The 21224-nt window shown below is 41.8% G+C and overlaps 1 protein-coding gene across 1 annotated transcript in view; it reads right to left on the bottom strand.

The window, feature by feature from the left end:
* CACNA1D (calcium voltage-gated channel subunit alpha1 D) overlaps window positions 1-21224 on the bottom strand; it is a 363735-nt gene that overhangs the window by 207189 nt on the left and 135322 nt on the right. Inside the window, exons 5-7 of the mRNA XM_089781190.1 lie at window positions 17068-17210; window positions 15379-15531; window positions 13911-14107 (exon numbers count right to left, since the gene is read on the bottom strand). Of these exons, the coding sequence (XP_089637316.1) occupies window positions 13911-14107; window positions 15379-15531; window positions 17068-17210 (493 nt within the window). The remainder of the gene's footprint in view (window positions 1-13910; window positions 14108-15378; window positions 15532-17067; window positions 17211-21224) is intronic.

The raw sequence follows: 21224 nt of genomic DNA, 5'->3' as shown, positions 1-21224 counted from the left end.
ATGCTCCCAGAAGCAGCAGACCCCTGGATGGAAGAGGTGGGGCTTGGACAGCCAGCCCTCAGTGCTGCCTGGAGAACCCTATACTCCCTCCCTATCCTCCAGCCAGCCCTCAGAGCCTAACAGCAATTGCAAGGGCCCAGGGCAACCTTCCCTTCCCTTTCCTCCTGTCAGCGGGCCTGACATTAAATCACTATTCTTCAGGGCTCTATGTTCCAAATTTTTCAATATGTATATCCTCCCATTTTACAATATTGTTTGCAGGCCTGAGTTAGATTATCATATTTATACTGATGTCTTCCCTTCTCTCTATTCCTGAAGTTTCTAATGAGCTGGTACAGCAATCTATTTTGAGCCTCTTTGCAGTCTAAGCTTGGATATGTTTTAACTTTTTAGATCTAAATTTTTAAGAGGTTTTAATGAGCCCGAATCAGTATCTGAAATCTTTGAATGTACTCTCATATTAATCTACGTTCCACTGATTCATACTCAAGAATAAAAACCTGACATGCTATGTCTGGTTCTTAGATGCCCTCTATGATGCATGTTAATAGTGTCATCTGAAATTCCTACCAGTCTATATCCAGACAGAGATCCTGAACTAGATTTCTTCCTGCCTAAGTCATCAAGGGTGAGGAGCACTGTGCACACGCCACAAGCAACCGCTTTCGGAGAAGAAAGGCCTCGCTTCATTTGAGCAATTCCCTTGGATGATGCAGGAGTGGTGCTCACTGACAGCGGGGGAGCAGCATCAAGCAATCCTTAGAAAGTAGAAGGCAAATGAGAGGAGGGATTAGGGAATTCTGTAGGGTATCTGGCATTGTCTGGAGAATATGTCTAGTCTATGACCCATACTTATTCAAAAAGATCTGAAGACTCTCATTTGTGCTTTGGTCTTTCTCAGACTGTAAACTGCAATTCATTGTTGGCTAGTATTTGTTTAAGTTCTGTAATGTATCTTCAATTTCTACAGGGTCAGGAAGCCAATGATTCCTAATAATAACTAATGTCATCCTGGACACTCTCTGCTGATTTTCGGCTTATCAATAAATTGATGTCAAAGTTTTACTATTGTATTGTTTACAAAGAGATATGTTTTTCACCAAACATCTCCTATGTCTGCAGCTCAGCTTTCTGCTCAGTCTTCATAATACTTCTGTTGTGGGCTGCATCATTTTGTGCATGGTCCGGTGGTGTATTCTGTATTTTCTTGTGAATTACATCTGCAAAGTGTTTGGCTGCCTGTAAGGCTAAGATCGCGACTTGCTTCTTTGGCTGTTCTTACAATTATTTAGTTGAACTAATTGAACTAACAGTTTTACTTAGTTGAACTAACAGTTCAAGTTGAACTAACAGGTTTATTATATTTTTGATTAGCTGCTCTCTGCAATGCTTGCACTAAGAACACCATATAAAATGAAATAATTATTTGATTGTCTGGTTAATTTCCTGAATGTTCAAATTCCCTTTGGGGTATTAATTGTGTCTTGGGTCCTGCTGTATTTAAGCAGGTGTGATACCTGCTCTCTAAAATCTTCATTCTATTATTAAAAGAATTGAGGATTGCATTAGCATTATATTTTTCTATGCACAAGAAGGAAAAACTTCCTGGTGCTTATAAAATGCTACATGATGGCTTTTGCTGTCTGTTAAATGAGTAAATGTAGAGAGGTGTTGATGCTTTTTGGAGACTTCATAAGTAATACAATATTAGGGTTTTTCACCTTGCGATATAGGTGAGTTACTTCCAATAACATTAATGAGAGGAATATGTTTACAGGGAATGTTCAAAAAAGTTCAATATGTCCTGAAAGTTTTACTGTACACACACACAGTGTTATGGAAATGATTGTTTCAGCTAGAAAATTCTAAGACTTTACAATAAGATAGTGTGGCAGGTAAAGCTTAATGTCTGAATTGGATAACAGGTTTCTGAGTATGCACTCCTTTTGATATATTTTGTTAAATGTACAGATATTATAAATGGATGATAATTCTTTCTAATATTGGAATATGTTACTATCACAGAACTGGTGTAAAATTATACAGTTTTAAAATGTAAATGTGTTAAGTAAAGGATTCCTGGAACACCTGCAGACAACATCTCTACCTACTCAGTACAAAGGCTTAGAAATACCTCACGACATGGGAACATATTTCAATGAGAGAATTTAAGACTCCTAACATGCATCTCTGAGTCAGTGTGCTATTCAGGGGCCCCCATTAAAAATCAGCATTTGTCAGTTGGCAGCCAGACCTATCTGAGATACTTGTCTTTCTTTACACTTAAAACTTGTCTTCACTGTAGTATGAGCTCAAGGTGTAACTCAAGCCTTGCCCCAATCCAATGCTCATGCACTCATAAAATCTCTAGTTCAAGTTAAATGATATTTAAAACAGAGCCAGGTTGCTCATCAGGAGAGGTGAGGTGAAACCTAAGGGCTGTTGCCACTCAAGCTAGCAATGCAATGGGGAGCCAGCCATAGGCTACAAATTTGAACCAAACTCATCAGAGGCTAATTATTCTGCTAAACAAGTACTCCAGTGCTATCAAATTACTCTGTGTAGCTGAGGACTGTTTCACGGTTTTGCCACTGACAATCAAGCTATGCTAGCTTGGGCATAGTAACTCCATCATATTAATTCAAGTTAACTGTTGCAGTGAAGATGAACCTTAGAATGAAAAATAGCTATGAGATTCATGGTATCAATGGAAAACTATAGCTTCTTAATGACAGGCACCATAATTTATTATGTCTACCCCTGCATATCAAATGAAACTGCTGAAAACAAATTGCAAATTGTAATGCCTTGTTACTTTATAAATTAAGTATTAGCCATAAATGTCATATGAACCTAAATAATTTTATTTGATCTTCAAGGACATAAAAAACATCTAGTGACAGAATCAATGAAAAGTCTGCATTTGCAAAATCGAGTTTCAGATGTCTGAACTCTTGAGTGCTTGCGAAAGCAAACAGGAAACATGTCAAAGAAAGTGGGCATACTTGTTTAAAATTGATTTAAAGTACCAAGAGCCAGTGTGTGTGACACCTGCCATTCTGGCTGACAAAATGACCTTCAGAGCTGAAAGTATAAGTTTCTACAGACTGAACTAAAGTGCAAGGCTTTACAGCTGTGGCTGTTACCGGTCCGCATTCTCTGTGTATCAAATATATAACACAATACACAGTGACAACTGGGTTACATATGTATGCACAATTTAGAACTGGAGAAATATACAGGCATGAGCAGACACACACACAATAACCTGAGCTGCAGCAATCACAGTGTGTGAGTAATAGGGCTCATATGATTCAACAGGAATTGAATGGTGCTCAGCACTTACCAGGAATAGGCCTGAAATCAACACTGCATGAGTGCAAGAGAATATTATTATTCAAACTTGGATCAGTTCACAGTGGAATTCACTGCTGTTATGCAGGTGACAGTGAGCAGTACGAGTGAATGTTTTTGGAAGTTGTCATTTTCTGCTGTCAGTCTTGCTGACAGAACATAAGAACAGGAAAACATAAGACATACTGGATCAGACCACTGGGCAGTGTTCCCAGTAAGCTGAGCGCTTGGATGGCCATCTAGGAGAGATTTGGGTGCCACCCACCTGATTATCAGAGCATCCATAGTGCACAGCCGGAAGCATGTGTTTCTATTGGTGGTGCACATCTGCACCTGCCTTGAGTAAAACAAAGACAATTTAATCTGCACAGAGATGGAAAAAATAGAGGGGACATTGTCAATGGCTCATTTAGGTCAATGGCTCATTTAGGTCCAAACATAGCCAATGCCAGATGCTTCAGAAGGAATGAAGGTTACTCAGTCCCAGATTCCGGCAGTCAGAAGTTCAGGGACACCCAAAGCATGGAATTGCCTCTTTGTTTATCCTCCAGGAACTTATCTAATTCTTTGTGAACCCAGTTATAGTTTTGGTCTTCACTGCATCGCCTGGCAATGAGTTCCGCAGATTGACTGGACGCTGTGGGTATGTCTACACTGCTTTCCTCTTTCGAGAGAGGAATGCAAATGCAGATGAAGGAAATAGCAAATGAAGCGCGGATTTGAATTTCCCATGCTTCATTTGTATAAGCGCATCCAGACGCTATTTCGAAATACTCTATTTCGAAAAAAACCGCTGTGTAGATGTGGTTATTTCGAAAGAAAACACTTCTTTCAAAATAACCCTTAAACCTCATTTTATAAGGAGTAAGGGTTATTTTGAAAGAAAGGTTTTCTTTTGAAATAACCGTGTCTACATAGCGTTTCTTTTTTCGAAATAGGGTATTTCGAAATAGCGCCTGGATGCAATTATGCAAATGAAGCACGGGAAATTCAAATCCGTACTTCATTTGCAATTTAATTCGTCTGCATTTGCATTCCTCTCTCAAAAGAGGAATGCAGTGTAGACATACCCTGTGAAATATTTCCTTATGTTTGTTTTAAATCCGTGCCTAATAATGGTATTGCATGGCCACTAGGTCTTGTGTTATATGAAGGGCTAAATATTCAATATTCACTTTCTCCACACCATTCATGATTTTATAGACCTCAGTCATACCCCTCCAAGACCTAGTATACACTAGACCAGGAAGGTGGGCTTAAGGTATGAGTAGCTGGAATTGGCTTACCTTAAGCTAAACCTTGGCGGCGTCTACACGACATTTGCTCCTGTAGGCTTCCCTTACTCCTTATTGTAAAAGAAGGAGTACCCGGACACCGATGGGGGATGCCCTCAGTGTTTGATTTAGAGGTCTATAGTAGACCCATTAAATCAAACACCAGAAGATCGACCTCTGGAGCGTCACTCTTCCAGTAAGTGTAGATGTGCTCTGAGTCATTCCTTCTCTAAGCTTAACAGTCCCACTCTTTTTAATCTCTCCTCAATTTTTCTGCATTCAAGGTATGGGAACACTATGAATGTATATAGTAGCATTATGATATTTTCTGTCTTATTATCCATCTTTTTCCTAGTGGTTGTTTACACTTTGTTAGCATTTTTTATTGCTGCTGCACAAATGTTTTCAGAGAACTATCCACTATGATTCCAAAATCTTCTTGAATGGTAATAGCTACTCCATCATTTTGTAAGTATAGTTGGAATAATGTTTTCCAACATGCATTACTTTACATTTATTAACGTTAATGTCATCTGGAGTTTTGTTGTCCAGTTTTATAAAATCCACTTGAAACTCTTTGCAGTCAATTGAGACTTAAGGTTATTTAGGAATGTAGTATTATCTGCATACTTTGCCATCTCACTGTTTATTCCTTTTTCCAGATCACTTATAAATATGTTGAATAGAGCTTGTCCCAGGAGTGGGGGACAGTGTTTTCTTTACACTAAGTGCTTGGGTGTCCACCCAGGAAAGATTCAAGTGCTATCCAGCTGATTAGCAGAATGCGCATAGCACCCACAGCCAGCAGCATGTGTTTTCACTGGTGGTGTACATCTGCACATAACATTTATTCCACACGTGGATGGAAAAAATTAGAGGGAACACTGGTGGGGGAACTCACTATTTACCTCTCTCCACTGTGAAAACTCTATATATATTCTTCTTTGTCTCCTGTCTTACTGATCCAAAACAAGCTTCCCCCTTAACCTATGACTCCTTACTTTACTAAGAGCCATTGGTGAGGGATGTCATCAGAGACTATCTGAAAGTCCAAGTACTCTATAGCCACTGGATTACCCATCCACATGCTTGTGGACACCCTCAGAGAAGTCTAATGCATTGTGAGGCATAACTTCACTTTGAAAAGCTGTATTGACTCTTCACCCAACATACTGTGTTCATCTATGTGTCTGATCATTCTGTTCTCTACTAAAGTTTAAACCAATTTACCTCGTACCAACAGTAGATTCACCAGCCTGTAATTGCCAAGATTGCCACTGTAACTTATTAAAAATATTGGCATTACATTAGCGATCTGCCAAGTCATCTGGTATTGAGGCTGATTTAAGTGACAGGTTACATACTCATGTAGTTCTGCAATTTCATGGTAGATTTCCTTCAGAACTCCTGGATGAATACTTTCAGATCCTAGTGACTTATTATTGTTTGATATATCTATTTGTTCCAAAACCTTCTCTACTGAGACCTCCATAGTCATGGATTCTAAGGGTGTGGGGGGAGGGGTTGGCAATAATTTTTGATGGGGGGCCACTCCAAGGTATTGAGTGGTCAAGGGCCACACTTTTCTGTGAAGGAGGTATGGGGTCTGGGACGGAAGTTGGGTGCAGAAGGGACTTCAGGATAGGGTACTGGTGTGCAGAAGAGGGTATGGGGTGTGAGAGGGAGTTTGGGTGAAGGTGGGGGTTGTGACTTGGGGCAGGGGATAGGGGTGCAGGAGAGGATTCTGGCCTGGGGGAGGAGTATAGGTACAGGGTCTGGGATTTACTTGTGACCTGGAATTGAGGAGTAGAGAGGTATTGGGTGGTGACCTGGAGCCAGAGTAGGGTGGTAGCCTGGGACAGGGAGTTGGAGTGCAGGAAGGGGTGGGGTGCCAGAGGCAAGCTCTGGCTGGGAGGCACTTACCTAGGCAGCTCCCAGCCAGCAGCCCAATGAGACCCTATGCCAGGCTTCCAGCCTGCCGTAGCATCAGAGGTCAGAGCGGCTGCTCCATGTGCCTCTCTACACCACATGGGGTGGGAAATCTACATGCAATGCTCCTGCCCCCAGCACATTCTCTCAGCTCCCATTGGGCAGCCAGTGGGAACCAGCCAACGGGAGATGAATGATTGGGCTGGGGGCAGGGCAGTGTGCAAAGGTTCCCCCTCCCTCCTGTGCAGAGAGGCAGATGGAACAGCCACTCTGAGCCCTGCCACTGATCCCTGCCTGAGGGTCCTGGCAGGGTGGCTGCAGGCTGCATTGAAAGGCTTAGTGGGCCATATCTTGCTTGCCCCTGGACTTAATGATTTAACCATAACGAATTACCAATAAAATTGACTGTTTTAGCTATTACACAGCAGAGCCCCATTTGTCACATTGAATTGGGACTGGGGCCAGATCAGACCATCAAAAATTTGGATAATCAGAATGGGGAAATGCGAGGCTGCAGAGCCATCAAGTGGCCACGGGAGGAATTGCCTACTTCTGGCCCTGTGCGTGCTGGTTGTTGGATTAACATGGAAAGCTGCACAATGGAAGGTTGGAATAAGAGGGCTCTACTACCTCCTCCCATCATCTGTAATGACTCCACATGCTAAGCCACCCCATAGTATACACTACTGCTAGCGACTCTCTCACTCGGATCCTCACAGCTCCCCAACCTCCCTGACCATGAGGCACATAGGAGAAGACTGTTACACCTGACAGAGAGACTCAGGAGCTGCTCAGAGCCAATCAATGTAGAGAAGCAGAAAAATTGCCCAAGCAGAGAACTGGTTCTGGTTCATTGGCTGGGCCTTAAAGAGAACAAAGTCCTGAATCTCCCCTCGCACCCTGTCACTGGCCCCACAGCTCATCCAATCAACAGTGGGACTCTGAGGGATAGGAAGGCATGGGAAAAGGGAAACAAAAGACAAATTCCATGTCCCCATTGATAATAAGGGACAAAGGTCTAGGAGAGAAAATAATTCTGCCAATTTAACTTAGTGTTTCCCATACCCTTGCACTTGGCCAGCACCAGGTGGATCAGGCTGCATTGGCACCAAACATTGCACTGGGTCTTACCTTCTTCACAGGATATCTGTCTTCTAACTCAATTAGTTCTGGGAAAGGAGAACACTCCAAAGAGGCTCCACCTCAGGCTCATGTTTGTTACCCTGCATCCTCTCTCAGTCCTCAAGGGCAGACCTCAAGAAGGAGAGTCCGTGCAGCAAAGCCACAGGGGTCTCTGAGGTTGCCCTACCCTGCAGCCTCTCTAACCTGGCTGTTGTCATAGACTCTCTGTGAGGTCTCCGCCTCCAAACATCCTTTAACCAGTAAGTGCGGCACTGTAAAAGGTGTAGTGATGTCACTGCCACACCTACCCCTGCCCTGCCAGGCTAATGTCCTACCCTTGGCTAGCCCCATTGCATGTTTGACCAGCTCCCCGTGTCACCCCCACTCACTCAATATTAGTTCTGGGATCAAGCAGGCCACACATGGAAACATCAGAGGCTGCTCAGTGCCACATGCAGTTTACAGAGATTTGGCAAGAAGAGATTATTTAATCATCTAATCCAAGAGTGGACAATAATTTTCATGGGAAGGGGAATTACTTCATGAATTTTTATATGGGGTCACGGGCTGGTTCTGGGCCTCGGGGAAGGGGCAGAGCCTTGGACAGAAAGGGTGGGACTCGGGGCTACAGAGAGAGACAAAGAGAGTGTGTGAGTGTGAGAGAGACTCTTTCTGTACGAGAGACAGATTTTGTGACAGGTTGAGTGTGAAGCAGTATGTATGTAGCGGCGACTGTGTGTGGGTGTAGCAGAGACAGTGTGGCACAGACTGGGGGGGTGACAGTGACACAGTGTGTGTGTGTGTGTGCTGGCTGCTGCTAGGTAAGTTTCTAAGAGAAAATACATTCTCTCTGTTTGAGGGGAATCTGTCTTGCTCTGTTGTCTCCCTCCTCCACTGCTCTGCACACCTCTGAGTCACTTACCATCCACAGTTCAGATTGGAGCAGCTCTGCTGTGTGTCTCCCTCTTCCTGATCCCTGCTCTGCAGAGATGGAGTATAGGGGCAGGAGAATACCTTGACTTCAGCACACACACACACACACACACCGCTGCTCTGCACAGCACTGCTCCCCACCCCCCACCACCCCGCTCTGCACAGCTAGTAGGAGAATCCTGGGAGCAGCTCTGCTGCAGGATGAAGCAAGGTGTGGGGACGGGCAGCTGAACACATGCTGCAGACTGTAAGTATGCAAGCTCTGCTAATCAGATGGGAAGGTGGAAAGAAATTGTTGGCAGGCTGGATCCAGACCCTGGGCCTGATTTTACCCACCTCTGCTGTGTGGGGGTGCTTCAGTACCCCCTCCTGGTAGCCTGGACTCCGCACCTGGCCCTAAGTCCAGGCTCCCAGCAGTCACCAGCCCTGCACCCAGGACTCCATTCCCAGCTTCTACCAGCCCTATGCCTGGGTTCCCAGATGCTGCTGATCCCATGTCTATGGTCCTGCCTCCTGCTGGCACTGTGTCTAGGGCTCTGCTTCTGGTCCCACACATGAGGTCCTAGCTGCCAGCCTCACACCCAGAGATCTAATCCCACCCCTAGCTGTGGTCGCAACCAAGCTCCTCACTCTGAGGGAAGGGACAAGGACAGGAGTAAGGGTGGCATGAATTATAAAGCTTAGAGACCACTGGCTTTTAGCGCCCCCACTATATAAAGTGTTCCAGCACCACAGGACATCTCATCTGAAAATATCCATCTGGATACAAAACATTGCACATACTCACTCCAACCCAATTGACATTTTCCCACAAGATAATGCTATATAGGCAGTTTTACTGGTCACACAGTGAACAAATGAAAACCAGGAGTGTGTGCAGATTCTTATCGTTGTATTTGTATTTTCAACACTTTAGGTAACTATGAACAATGCCACATTTAGAAAGGATCTGTTCTCCTGACTGCATTTCAGCATCTGGATTACTGAAATACCATTAGGAGACTTGGCTCTCATGTTATTTTGTCTCCATCAATAACTTCATAAAACTATAAAGAGCCCACAAAAACATAAACACAAGTTAAAATACAGAGATAATGGAGGGTTTTGGGGGTTTGTTTCAATTCAAAACAAATATGTACGATCGCTCGACAGCACAAAACTTTTATACTTTTCTTCACTGTTATTACCAAAAGTTTTTCACTTACAGGCAGTCCCCGGGTTACGTACAAGATAGGGACTGTAGGTTTGTTCTTAAGTTGAATCTGTATGTAAGTCGGAACTGGCGTCAGCTGCTGCTGAAACAGATCAGTTTCAACCGCGGCTGAATCTGGACACCAGTTCTGACTTACATACAGATTCAACTTAAGAAACCCAGGCGTCCCCAAGTCAGCTGCTGCTGAAACTGATCAGCAGCTGATTCCAGGAAGCCTGGGACAGAGCAACTCTGCCTCGGGCTTCCTGTAGTCAGCCGCTGGTCAGTTTCAGCAGCGGCTGACTTGGGGACGCCTGTGGCAGAGCAGCTGGGCTGCTGCTGGGTTGCTCCAGTAGCGCGGCTCCTCGGCGCTACTGGAGCAACCCAGTAGCACCCCAGCTGCTCTGCCTCAGGCGTCCTGATTCAGCCCCTGCTGAAACTGACCAGCAGCGGCTGAATCAGGACTCCTGGGGCAGAGCAGCTGGGGTGGTGCCGGGTTGGTCCGGAGCAGCGCTGCGGGACCAACCTGGCAGCCCCCAGCTGCTCTACCCCAGGGATAGGCAAGAAAAGCCTGGTCTGCTGGGGGGGGGGCACTAGCTGCACCCCCCCAGCAGACCAGGGAGATGGGGGTGGGGACGCCCAAGTCCTCCACGGCTTTGCTCTGTCTCCCTGGTCTGCTGACCTGGGAGACACGGAGCAAAGCCACAGAGCACGTGGGCAGCGGGACAGTCCAGGCGCGCCGCACTGTCCCACTGCTGGCGTGCTCCGAGGCTTTGCTCCCCACCTCCCTGGTCTGCAGGGAGCCGGGGAGCAAAGCCTTGGAGCACGCCTGCAGCGGGACAGCCCAGGCACGCCTGGGCTGCCCGGCTACCCGAGCCCCTCCGCGGCTTTGCTCCGCGTCTTCCTGGTCTGCAGACCAGGGAGACGCGGAACAGCTTTTCTCGCCCCGGAGTACACGGGCGGCAGGACCGCGAGGTCCTGCAGTCCGTGTCCTCCGGGGCGAGAAAAGCCGCGTTCATAACTGCGGATCCGACGTAAGTTGGGGACTGCCTGTATTAGATAATAGCAGATAAACCTGCCACAGCTTCATCAACAGTTAAAACCAAATTGAGAAAAGTGACATTCTTCCATCTGGTCAAAGGATGCTAGGTTGGCAATCAAAAGTGTATTGTATCAACTGAGAGAGAGGGCCAAGAACCAGTGTTATTTAAATTAAAATATATAAATAAATTGTTTATTAAGTACTTATTTAATTAATATATTTTTCAACAAATTAATTATATATTTAAATTACATATATAAAATAGTGTCTTCAAATCAAATTCGGAGCAAAATATTTGGAATATTTTACAAGGTGGGTATGAGTCTTTGAGTTTCTGCTCAATAACCTCAAGGTCTTTTGCAATGAAATGAAAAGTGATACCTTTGTAACTGTAAATATCTTCCATGTGGAAAAACTGTATAGTTATATAAGGAGTCAGTTATCAGCTTGGCTTGTTACTGACTTTCTTGGTCTCAAATAGCCTCAGTTTGATGACTTTACGGGCATATTGCAAGGTTCATCTGTTTTGTTTTTTGTTTTTTTAATGTTTGGGGAGTCTGGAGTTTTATGATGGAGGTCTTACTTTTATAACAGAGGGCTTATTTTTATTTTTTCATCTGATGAACCAACTGGGTGATTAATTATTAAAGGAAGAAAAGTTTTCAGCTTAATTAATTGATTTTATTAAGGAGGGAGGGATAGCTCCCTTTTTTATTTTATTAAGGGATAGCTCCCTTATTTATTTTATTAAGGGGAGGGATAGCTCAGTGGTTTGAGCATTGGCCTGCTAAATCCGGGGTTGTGAGTTCAATCCTTGTGGAGGCCATTTAGGGATTTGGGGCAAAAATTCATCAGGGATAGTACTTGGTCCTGCTGTGAAGGCAGGGGACTGGACTCAATGATCTTTCAAGGTCCCTTCCCTATCTAGGAGATAGGCAATCTCCATTATTATTATTATTCTGTATGAATTATGTATTTTAAAATGTGTTATATTTCCTACATAATTTAGGATAAATTATCTTTGTATATATTAAAAGAAATAATAAATAGGTTCATAACAAAATCTGGGTATGCTTTTGCTTCTAAAAATTAAAAGAGCATGTGTTTTCTATGCACCCTCCTCTGCCTTTCCTTCTCTGTTATGGGGCATGGGAGAGATATTGTTTTCCTCAACACAAATACAAATGGCATAAAACACATGCACAAATTGTGCATTCATAAAGTCTCCAGAGGAAATTAGGAAACAATAAGTAGAGAAAGCAAGCAAAAGAAGCAGTGAGAAATAGAAAGAGATAACAAGTACATGATCTGATTGTTCCATGAAACAAGCACCAAATTATAGAAAGCAAAAAATATACCTTATATGAGTAACACTTAATGTCATAAGTGTCTGATTTGGACCCAAGCCTGCATTTTAAGTAAGCTACTAAGTGCAGAATTGGGCTGTCTTTCAGAGCTCTAACTGTATTTTCTGGTAAGCAAAGTTCAATATTTTGCCAAGTTTGTATCTTGCAATCTTAGAGTTTGTTGATTTGCCATTTTAATTATTTTGTAATTGTGATATCATATTAAGAAATGTTTCTGTAGTTAGGCAACTCAATATCATGCTGGAATAAATGCCAGAGCTACACATCTTGATGTGTTATTTCATTTTTAGCTACACTATGCTTCATCTTCATTTGCAACAAATAACCCTGGGCTACATAAGTACCCATTCACTGGATAATAAAATACCCTTACTGCATTAATTATTTCAAAGCCGATTTTGATATTTGCAATTAATCCTACTTGGTCACACTCATGACACAGCAATCCAACTCATGGGCTACTGTGAGTAAAAGACCCACAGACTCACTTACAGGTTGCAATTCCAGCAACAAAAAAGTTCACTTTTGGTAACATACCTCCCCCCCCCCCCCCCCATTTTAACATCATATTGTTCAGGATATTTAATTCACCATTTTTCTCTTGTTTCATCAGTTCATTAAAATCTAAGGGTTTTTTTTTCTTATATTTACTAACATCCTGATTTTGTGAACACTTTATTACTGAACACAGTGATTACTATGAATAGTCCCATTGACTTTAAGGAGGAAGTTTGGTCTTGAGGTTAATGCACTAGACTACAATTCTGCGACAGGCTTCCTGTGTGACCTTAGGGAGATTACTTAGGGTCAGTTTTTTAGAGGTACTGGGGGGCCTAAATACACAGATAACTGCTTAATTCCCATTGACTGTAATGGGATTTAGACTCTTTGGCAAATCCCATTAGGTGTATATCTGCATATTTAGATGCCTAACTACCTTTAAAAATCTGCGGCTTAATTGCTCTGTAAAATGTGGGTGAAAATATCTCCTTCTGATTGTTCATTTACATCATAAAATCTTTGCTTCTCATTATGCCCCATTGCAGTGCTGGATACAATGGTATGCCAATCTCAACTGGGTCTTTAGGTCTACTATAATGCCAAAAAATAAGTACTGTGCTTGGAAATACATAAATGTTTTCAGGGTTGGTTCCTATTCAGTTGTGATAGCTTCTGGCATATATTTTTGCTGTTTCTATGGTGACATACTTGGGCCTAAACCTTTATTGAAGCATGGTCGTCAATGTTTGGCATGTCTGAAAAAATGGTATGTAGTCCCCAAGGCAAATGAAGACAGCTGAGAGCTTGCGTGGATCTAATTTACTATAATACTATGAAGATGCAGAAAGAGAGCTTTTAAACAAAATCAGAAAAGACCTACTTCAAAACTATAGGCTTGCATAAAGGATGCTAGTATAAGGGACATAAATATAAGATTAAATGTATCCTAATGGAATAGACTTACAAAAATCAGCAATAAAGAAATCTGCTTCTGAAAGGGCTTTTTAGCCTGAGGAATCCAGTGAGATGCTGTGACTGAAAGAAGAGTTCAGCTGTGCTCCTTTACAGCAGAACTATCTTGCCAAGATTTCTTGCTCACAGTGTTGTTAAACACAGTTAGTTTCTCATCTGCATATTGAAGCTTATTTAATAGTAAGCAAAGTTCAGAGATTTCTATTTCTTGCTAAGTTACTTACCCAGTATAACACATCAGTCCATCCTTCCATGGTTATACACTGGAACACAGTTAACATTGCAAAGGCAAAATTGTCAAAGTTGGTTATGCCTCCATTTGGTCCAACCCAGCCGCCCTTACATTCGGTGCCATTCATGGCACACTGACGTCCATTCCCTGAGAACGCACAAGGTGCTGGATCATCTTCAGCTAATATATCTGAAATTGACCAGAAAATATTTCAGAATTCTGCAGTATCAATTTTTTGTGTGTGACTAACTTGCTTGTGAGGAGAAACGCCAAGACTCAAGCATCACTTGCAGAGATTATTCATTCAAGTATCAATCCTGCAAAGTGCTGGGGATCTAAGGTTTGATGCAGGGTGCTCATCATCTCTCAGGATCACATCCTACATTTATAAATGTTGTCATACTCAAAAATGAACAGAGAAAACACTTCATATGAAATAACAATGACATGAAAGAGAGACGGTGGGTAGGTAATATATTTTAATTTCTGTTGGTGAAGTAGATAAGCTTTATATACACAGAGCTCTTCTTCAAATCTGAAAACAGTCATTGGACTGTCACAGCAAATCAAAAGGTAGGACAAATTGTTAATCACAAGGGGTTAACACTCTGTTCCACCTTGTATTTAGCTGTGACACCAAATACTTTTTCCAGACCTGAAGAACAGTTCTGTGCAGGTCAAAAGCTTGACTCTTTCACCAGCAGAAGCTGGTCCAGTAAGAGATATTATCTGACCCACTTTATCTCTCTCATGTCTTGGAGCCAGCCTGACTACAACAGTGCAAATGAAAGGAAGCATGTTGACAATTTTGGGTAATATCTGAAAAAATCTTTCTGTTACTGAAGTTGATCAAACATTTGCTAACTTCTCATTACTCTTTCTTTCTTCCTTCCATCCCATATTAACAACTTCCTTCCTCTTCACAGATAAGTAGTCCCGGACTAGATCATGCATTTAGTTTGTTCGATTCCAGACTCACTAGTGGAAACGTACTCTACTTACAAAACTTCATTTCTCTACTGATAATCTTTCATTCCTCTGAAGACCTCCCATATCAAATGTTTTCACAGTATCATTTAAATCCCCATCTGAATGTAGGAAGATTGGATTAGTCTATTACTCATCTCAGAACTTGCTTGTTCCTATAATCATGCGGCCCAAAGTGCTGAAGTAGAGAGACAGCCAGCTTTCTGCCTCAGGAGGGTATGTACGCTCTATGATATGACTAGCTCTGCACTAGCTTGGGATTCAAAGTCCAATTACTGTGTTTCCTGCTGCTGCTGCATTATTGAGCTGACCCACTGGCTAAATTTTTTGACATGCTTTTTCCCAAAATCATGCATCCCTATGGAAACTCAGATTTACAGTAGTTTTAACATTTAGGGCCTCTGCTGAAGTCCTATTGATTTTAAAGGGAATGAGATTGGTCCCTTGTATAAATTAATGGCTTCATTACTTACCTGTATCAACAAGAAAACATGATTTGTGCATTTTTCCAATAAAAAGTTCCAATCCTATAATAGCATAGATTATGATTACAAACAATACCAAAAGGGCAATATGGAGCAAGGGAACCATGGCTTTTATAATGGAGTTCAGGACAACTTGTAAACCTAAAAAAAAAAAGCATACACAAAGGTATTGAGCCAGACTTTCTATGGAATTAACTTTTCCTGATTATGAAATCTGCTGGAATTAGAACATAATTAGAAACATATATAAATATAGCATGCCATCAATTTTAAAAGTGTGGTAAATCTATGGTTCCCCCAAACAAGATTCACCACAATCTTCCTGCACCAGCACAATCAGAATTTTGAAGCTGCTCAAAAGTGAATATTGAAGCATAGAGCCACTTTGAAAGATTTTAAAGCGTTGTAGTCTGTTCCAAAATTCTAACTGAACACGGTCTGCATTCAGCGATGTTAATGTAATACAAAACAATGCTTGAAAAGCAGCAACAAGAATCCAAACCCCTTAGATGGAATGAATTCAAGGTGCGGGCTGGGATTTTACATCAACTGGAGAATCTTGAAGAATCCTGTGCTCAGGCTGTCATCTTGCAATGAGCTTAGGGCAGGCAGGTGCAGGGGAAATCCAGCTGCACTGAGCTCATTGAAGGTCTCCAGAAGGCCTACAATGCTATTAGAGAGCACTGCAGCTATACAGTAAAGATCTTGAAAACTGATACACCGAAAACACCTTTAAAATATTTGGACACATTAATTAACCTTCTACATAGTTTTTATAGTTTTTCTTTTCCCTAAATGTATATGTATCAAATTCTGCTCTCACTGATAACACTTCAAGCCACAAGTGACTAGGAGTGGCCAGGTATCAAAGAAGACAGAATCAGTCTCCTTTGTATATTTAAACAAAGGTTTTCTCCCTCACAGATCAACCTTCCTCTCCCCATCTGCTTGATTCTCCACTGAAGTTATTTTAACAAAGCTGTACCATCACAATTATTTCCACGGCAACAGATTATGATGTAATAAACACCGCATTTTTACTTTGCTGCTGGATCAAATGTGGGAAACAAAACACCAGTCAACTCAAAACACCAGTAATTAGTAATGAATTAAAAGAAAATAGAAAGAATAATTAGAAATTTCAAATATCTTCTTTTAAAATAAAGTCTCTATTTTTCAAGTTTTCTAGTTTTGAAAATTGCTCTTTTATTCCCTGAGGCATGAATCCAGTTAAGATCAACAGGAATTATTTGTGTGCAGGGAGGGCAGAAAACGTGTTTTTTGCTGTGGTGTACACATACAGTCAATTTTAGGACTACCTACACAGTAAATTTCCCAGGATTTTGATACCCCAAAGAAGTATCTGGAGCATCTTCTTTTGCTATGTAATTTACTTCATATAAAATTCCTAAAAGTTAAATGTACTCTTCTGTCTGCCTCCTGAACTGTGTAAGATGATCATACACTGAATGAGTTCACAATCCCTTATGCTGCTTCAAACAGGATATCATACATCTTGAAACACATTTTATCTACATAACCAGATAACTAAAATCAGCTTCATCCTGTCACTTTTATTCTACTCTCTGGAGAAAGAAGGTTAAATAATCTGGAAAGATAATACAATAGAATGGTTCTTTTATTCACACCAACACAATTAAATATAAAATAACTTACTGGGTACTCCTGATACAAGCCGGAGCGGTCGCAACACACGGAAGGCTCTTAGGGCTTTGACATCAAAGCCACCTGGTTTGCCACCTGAGTGGCTACCTCCTTCTGATTCTTTGGTTAATTGTTCCAAAATTACACTAAACAATCTACCAAATAAAAAGAAAAGCAAGGTCATCATCACCAACCATTTATCAAGTAATCAAAAGTGTTAGGAATTGCTTGAACTGTGGATAGTTCTGAAAAAGCTGTTCAGATGTCAGAAGGAGACATGTATTTATGTATTAAAATATGTCAGAAGAGTTATGAAGTAAAAGAGCTTCTACTCCTCTAAGAGAAAGATGATCGCATAATAGCCACTACATTAACATTCGGCTAGCTTACACTCTGCCAGTTTTACACAGATGAAGCTACTTTATCGTTGCTTTTTGTTAAACCATTATGGAATATGAGGTTTGCAAAAATCAATCTCTCTTTTAGAACATTAAACAGATAATGACAAGAAACTACCAGTTTTAAATTGTGTAAATTATATGAACTCCCAATGACACTACAGTTCAACATGCTAAACATAGCAAAAAAACAAACAAAAACAACAACAAAAACCCAGCCTTCCTTACAGTCAGACATTTCATAACGCATTTCTTAGATGACAGAAGTCAATGAGAAAAGTACTCTTAGAATGGAAGTTCAGTTACAATGACAGTTAAAACTGAAGCAACCAGTTAAGGTCAGAAGTGGTCTTAAAGTGTATTTAATTTTGCAGCTATACTTCTATTTGGGCTGTGAAAACTTCCATGTTTTGCTAGATTTCAGGTCTGAGTCATGTAAGCCACAGTGAGCAATATACAGATTTCCACACAGATCTATCGCCCAATGCCTGATCTACTCAGCCTTGTTCCACTGAAAGGTGTGTGACCTCAGCAAAAATTTGGATGAACTTGTCCTGTATTTTAGGTTTCTAAAATAGACATGAAAGCAGGCAAATTTCCTCTGTTTCTGAGTTTTGTCTGGAAGGTTTTTCACAGCTCTAGTTATAAAGCATCCAGAATTGCAGTGCTGCTGAAAAACATGTTGGCTACGTCTAGACTGGCATGATTTTCCGGAAATACTTTTAACGGAAAAGTTTTCCGTTAAAAGCATTTTCGGCAAAGAGCGTTTAGATTGGCACGGACGCTTTTCCACAAAAGCACTTTTTGCGGAAAGCGTCCGTGCCAATCTAGATGCGCTTTTCCGCAAAAAAGCCCCAATTGCCATTTTCGCGATCGGGGCTTTTTTGCGAAAAACAAATCTCAGCTGTCTACACTGGCCCTTTTGCGCAAAAGTTGTGGAGAAATTGGAAAGGGTACAGAGAAGAGCGACAAGAATGATTAAAGGTTTAGAGAACATGACCTATGAAGCCAGGCTTCATGAACTGGGCTTGTTTAGTTTGGAAAAAAGAAGATTAAGGGGGGACATGATAGCGGTTTTCAAATATCTAAAAGGGTGTCACAAGGAGGAAGGCGAAAATTTGTTCCTCTTGGTTTCTGAGGACAGGACAAGGAGTAATGGGCTTAAAGTGCAGCAGGGGAGGTTTAGATTGGACATTAGGAAAAAATTCCTAACTGTCAGGGTGGTCAAATATTGGAATAAATTGCCAAGGGAGGTGGTGGAATCTCCCTCTCTGGAGATATTTAAGAACAGGTTAGATAGGCATCTGTCAGGGATGGTGTAGACGGAGCTTGATCCTGCCTTGAGGGCGGGGGGGCTGGACTCGATGACCTCTCGAGATCCCTTCCAGTCCTATTATTCTATGATTCTATTAAAAGGGACTTTTGCCTGAATGGGAGCAGCATAGTATTTCCGCAAAAAGTACTGATTTCTTACAGTAGGAAGTCAGTGCTTTTGCGGAAATTCAAGCGGCCAGTGTAGACAGCTGGCAAGTTTTTCCGGAAAAGCGACTGATTTTCCGGAAAAACTGGCCAGTCTAGACACAGCCGTTATGTTTAGTAGCTTGCCAGAATGGAATACTGGAAGCTTCTTCCCAGAGCCCATGAACACCCAACTTGGATCACTCACTCCCCTTTCCTAGGAGTTCTCAGATCTTGGGGTCCTGATCTGACCAACTGAATTTATGCAAATCCAGAGATCAACATATCTTAAGCGATGGCAGAATGCAGACATTTAACAGTTTATCCCCCAGTTATATACGGGCCTAACTGTAAGCATGCAGGTAATCACATTGACTTCAATTAAAATATTCAGGTTCCTAAAGTTAGGAAGATGCTTAAGTACATTGCTGAATCAGGCCTGAGTGGGGGAGAGGCTGTCAGGCACTTAGTGGATAAGTAATTCCTTCAAACCAGAGGTCCATGGGTACAGAGAACTGCTATGCAAACTTCCATCCTTGGGATCTGACTCTGGAGCCTTTTCTCAGGCAAAGCTCCCACTGACATCAGTGGAAATTTAGCCTGAAAAGAAAATGGAGGACCAGGCACTAAACAAGTGGGTGGAATATTCCCTAAGCAATACACTGATTGATTTCAATGAGAGTTTTGACTGAGTTGGGACAGAGAAAAAAGTGCAGGGCTGACTTTCAGCTGTGCCAGCATATATCAGTCCTCATCAAGCTGCAAAGCCATCAAGCACTTGGTTTTCTTGAAAACATAAGATTTACTATCCAACACAGTGCATTAAGGTCATTTAATAATCTTTCAATTAAATGCCCAAATTATTTATTCTAGAAAACTGCTTTCTGTATATGCATCATAGTTTCTTGTCTTACAGATGTGCACCTTGGAACACCTGTAATGATTTCGCCATTGAAACCATTACATTTTGTGCTGACAATGCACAATAAAAGCATTTAATTTAATGCGTGTAATGCTGGACACCAATGGCAGTCCTTTGAAGCTATTAAAATGTCTAATGAAGTTCCATAATGAATTAATTCAAGAAGAATCATATCCAAAGTTGATTTTCCTTCTACATAGGGTCAAATACAAAAATCAGTTTTTCAGTGGGCTTCTCTCTTAAGGGTGTACGTAAATCAAATAACTGGCCCTTATGTTCTGTAACTGATTATCTTAAAACGTGGGTGCTTGGGTAAGAGCACTGACCTGTGTTTTCTTAGGGTTCCTTGTACTCTGTCATGGTGGGTTGGATCTTTGACTACATGGTTTGCACCTCATACAATAAGCCTTCTTATTCTGGTTTGGTGACTTGGGTCACAAAATGAATATTTGATGGGAGACAATCCAATTCTTATTTACCTGGATTCAGGCTTAGCATTTGATGTAATTAAAATTATCCAGTTGTAGTAACTAGGTGATAATTTTCTTGTCATAATATGATGTTTTTGAGACAGAGCCAACTATAGAGGTAACGTACAAGATGGTATAACACAGTCTCCCCATACGCTATTTTATACCTCAGTGACGTGACGTTGGAACAGCAGGACTGACAGCCACCACTGGATCCGGGTCAAGGTGTGGGGAGGGCAGTTCCATGCCTCAGAAGAAGTGGGCCGTGGACAAAAGGGGCGGGGCTAAGGACACTCAGCCCTCCTAATTTAAAGGGCCTGAAGCTCCAGCCACTGCTGTTGCAGTACCAACGGCTGGGGCTAGGAGACCAGGCCCCTTTGAATTTCCAGGCCCCAAGGTAATTGCCAGCTTATCTCTCCCTCTGTCGGGGCAGGTCTCCTTCTCTTGCTCAGTCTCTCAAATTCCTGGCTCATTTCAGTTAAAAAGGCAAATTCTGAGTATCATTTAAACTGTTTTTAAAACTGTATTATGATTATGGGATGTTATATGCCAAGGCTGTCTGTGCAAGACAGCAGCAGTATTTCGAGTTATATTAAATGGCGCAGCATTTCACTGGGACCTTTTTATTTTCATTTCTTTACTTAACAGGATCTTCACTATTGAAAAAATTCCTTATTTCAGTCTCATCAGACAATATCTGCATCTTTAGGGGAAAAAGAGAACATATGCAGTAAGATTAACTCTTTGATGCTCAGATGTAGAGTCTTCTCATGTAGCATGTAACACAAAGTGAATCAACGACAAGTCAGAATATAAAACCTGCTGGTACAACAAGGGACAGATGTTACAGAGCCTTTGCACCATTACATAGTGACAATTAGGTAGCAATAAGGAATTTCCCCACACTTGTGGGCTGGGCAG

The sequence above is a fragment of the Pelodiscus sinensis genome, chromosome 11 (genome assembly GCF_052426305.1).
Source record: "Pelodiscus sinensis isolate ZL-2025 chromosome 11, ASM5242630v1, whole genome shotgun sequence".
In the NCBI taxonomy this organism is placed as follows: domain Eukaryota; kingdom Metazoa; phylum Chordata; order Testudines; family Trionychidae; genus Pelodiscus; species Pelodiscus sinensis.
Note: the sequence above shows the minus strand (reverse complement) of the source record. Positions and strands in the feature narration are given on the sequence as shown.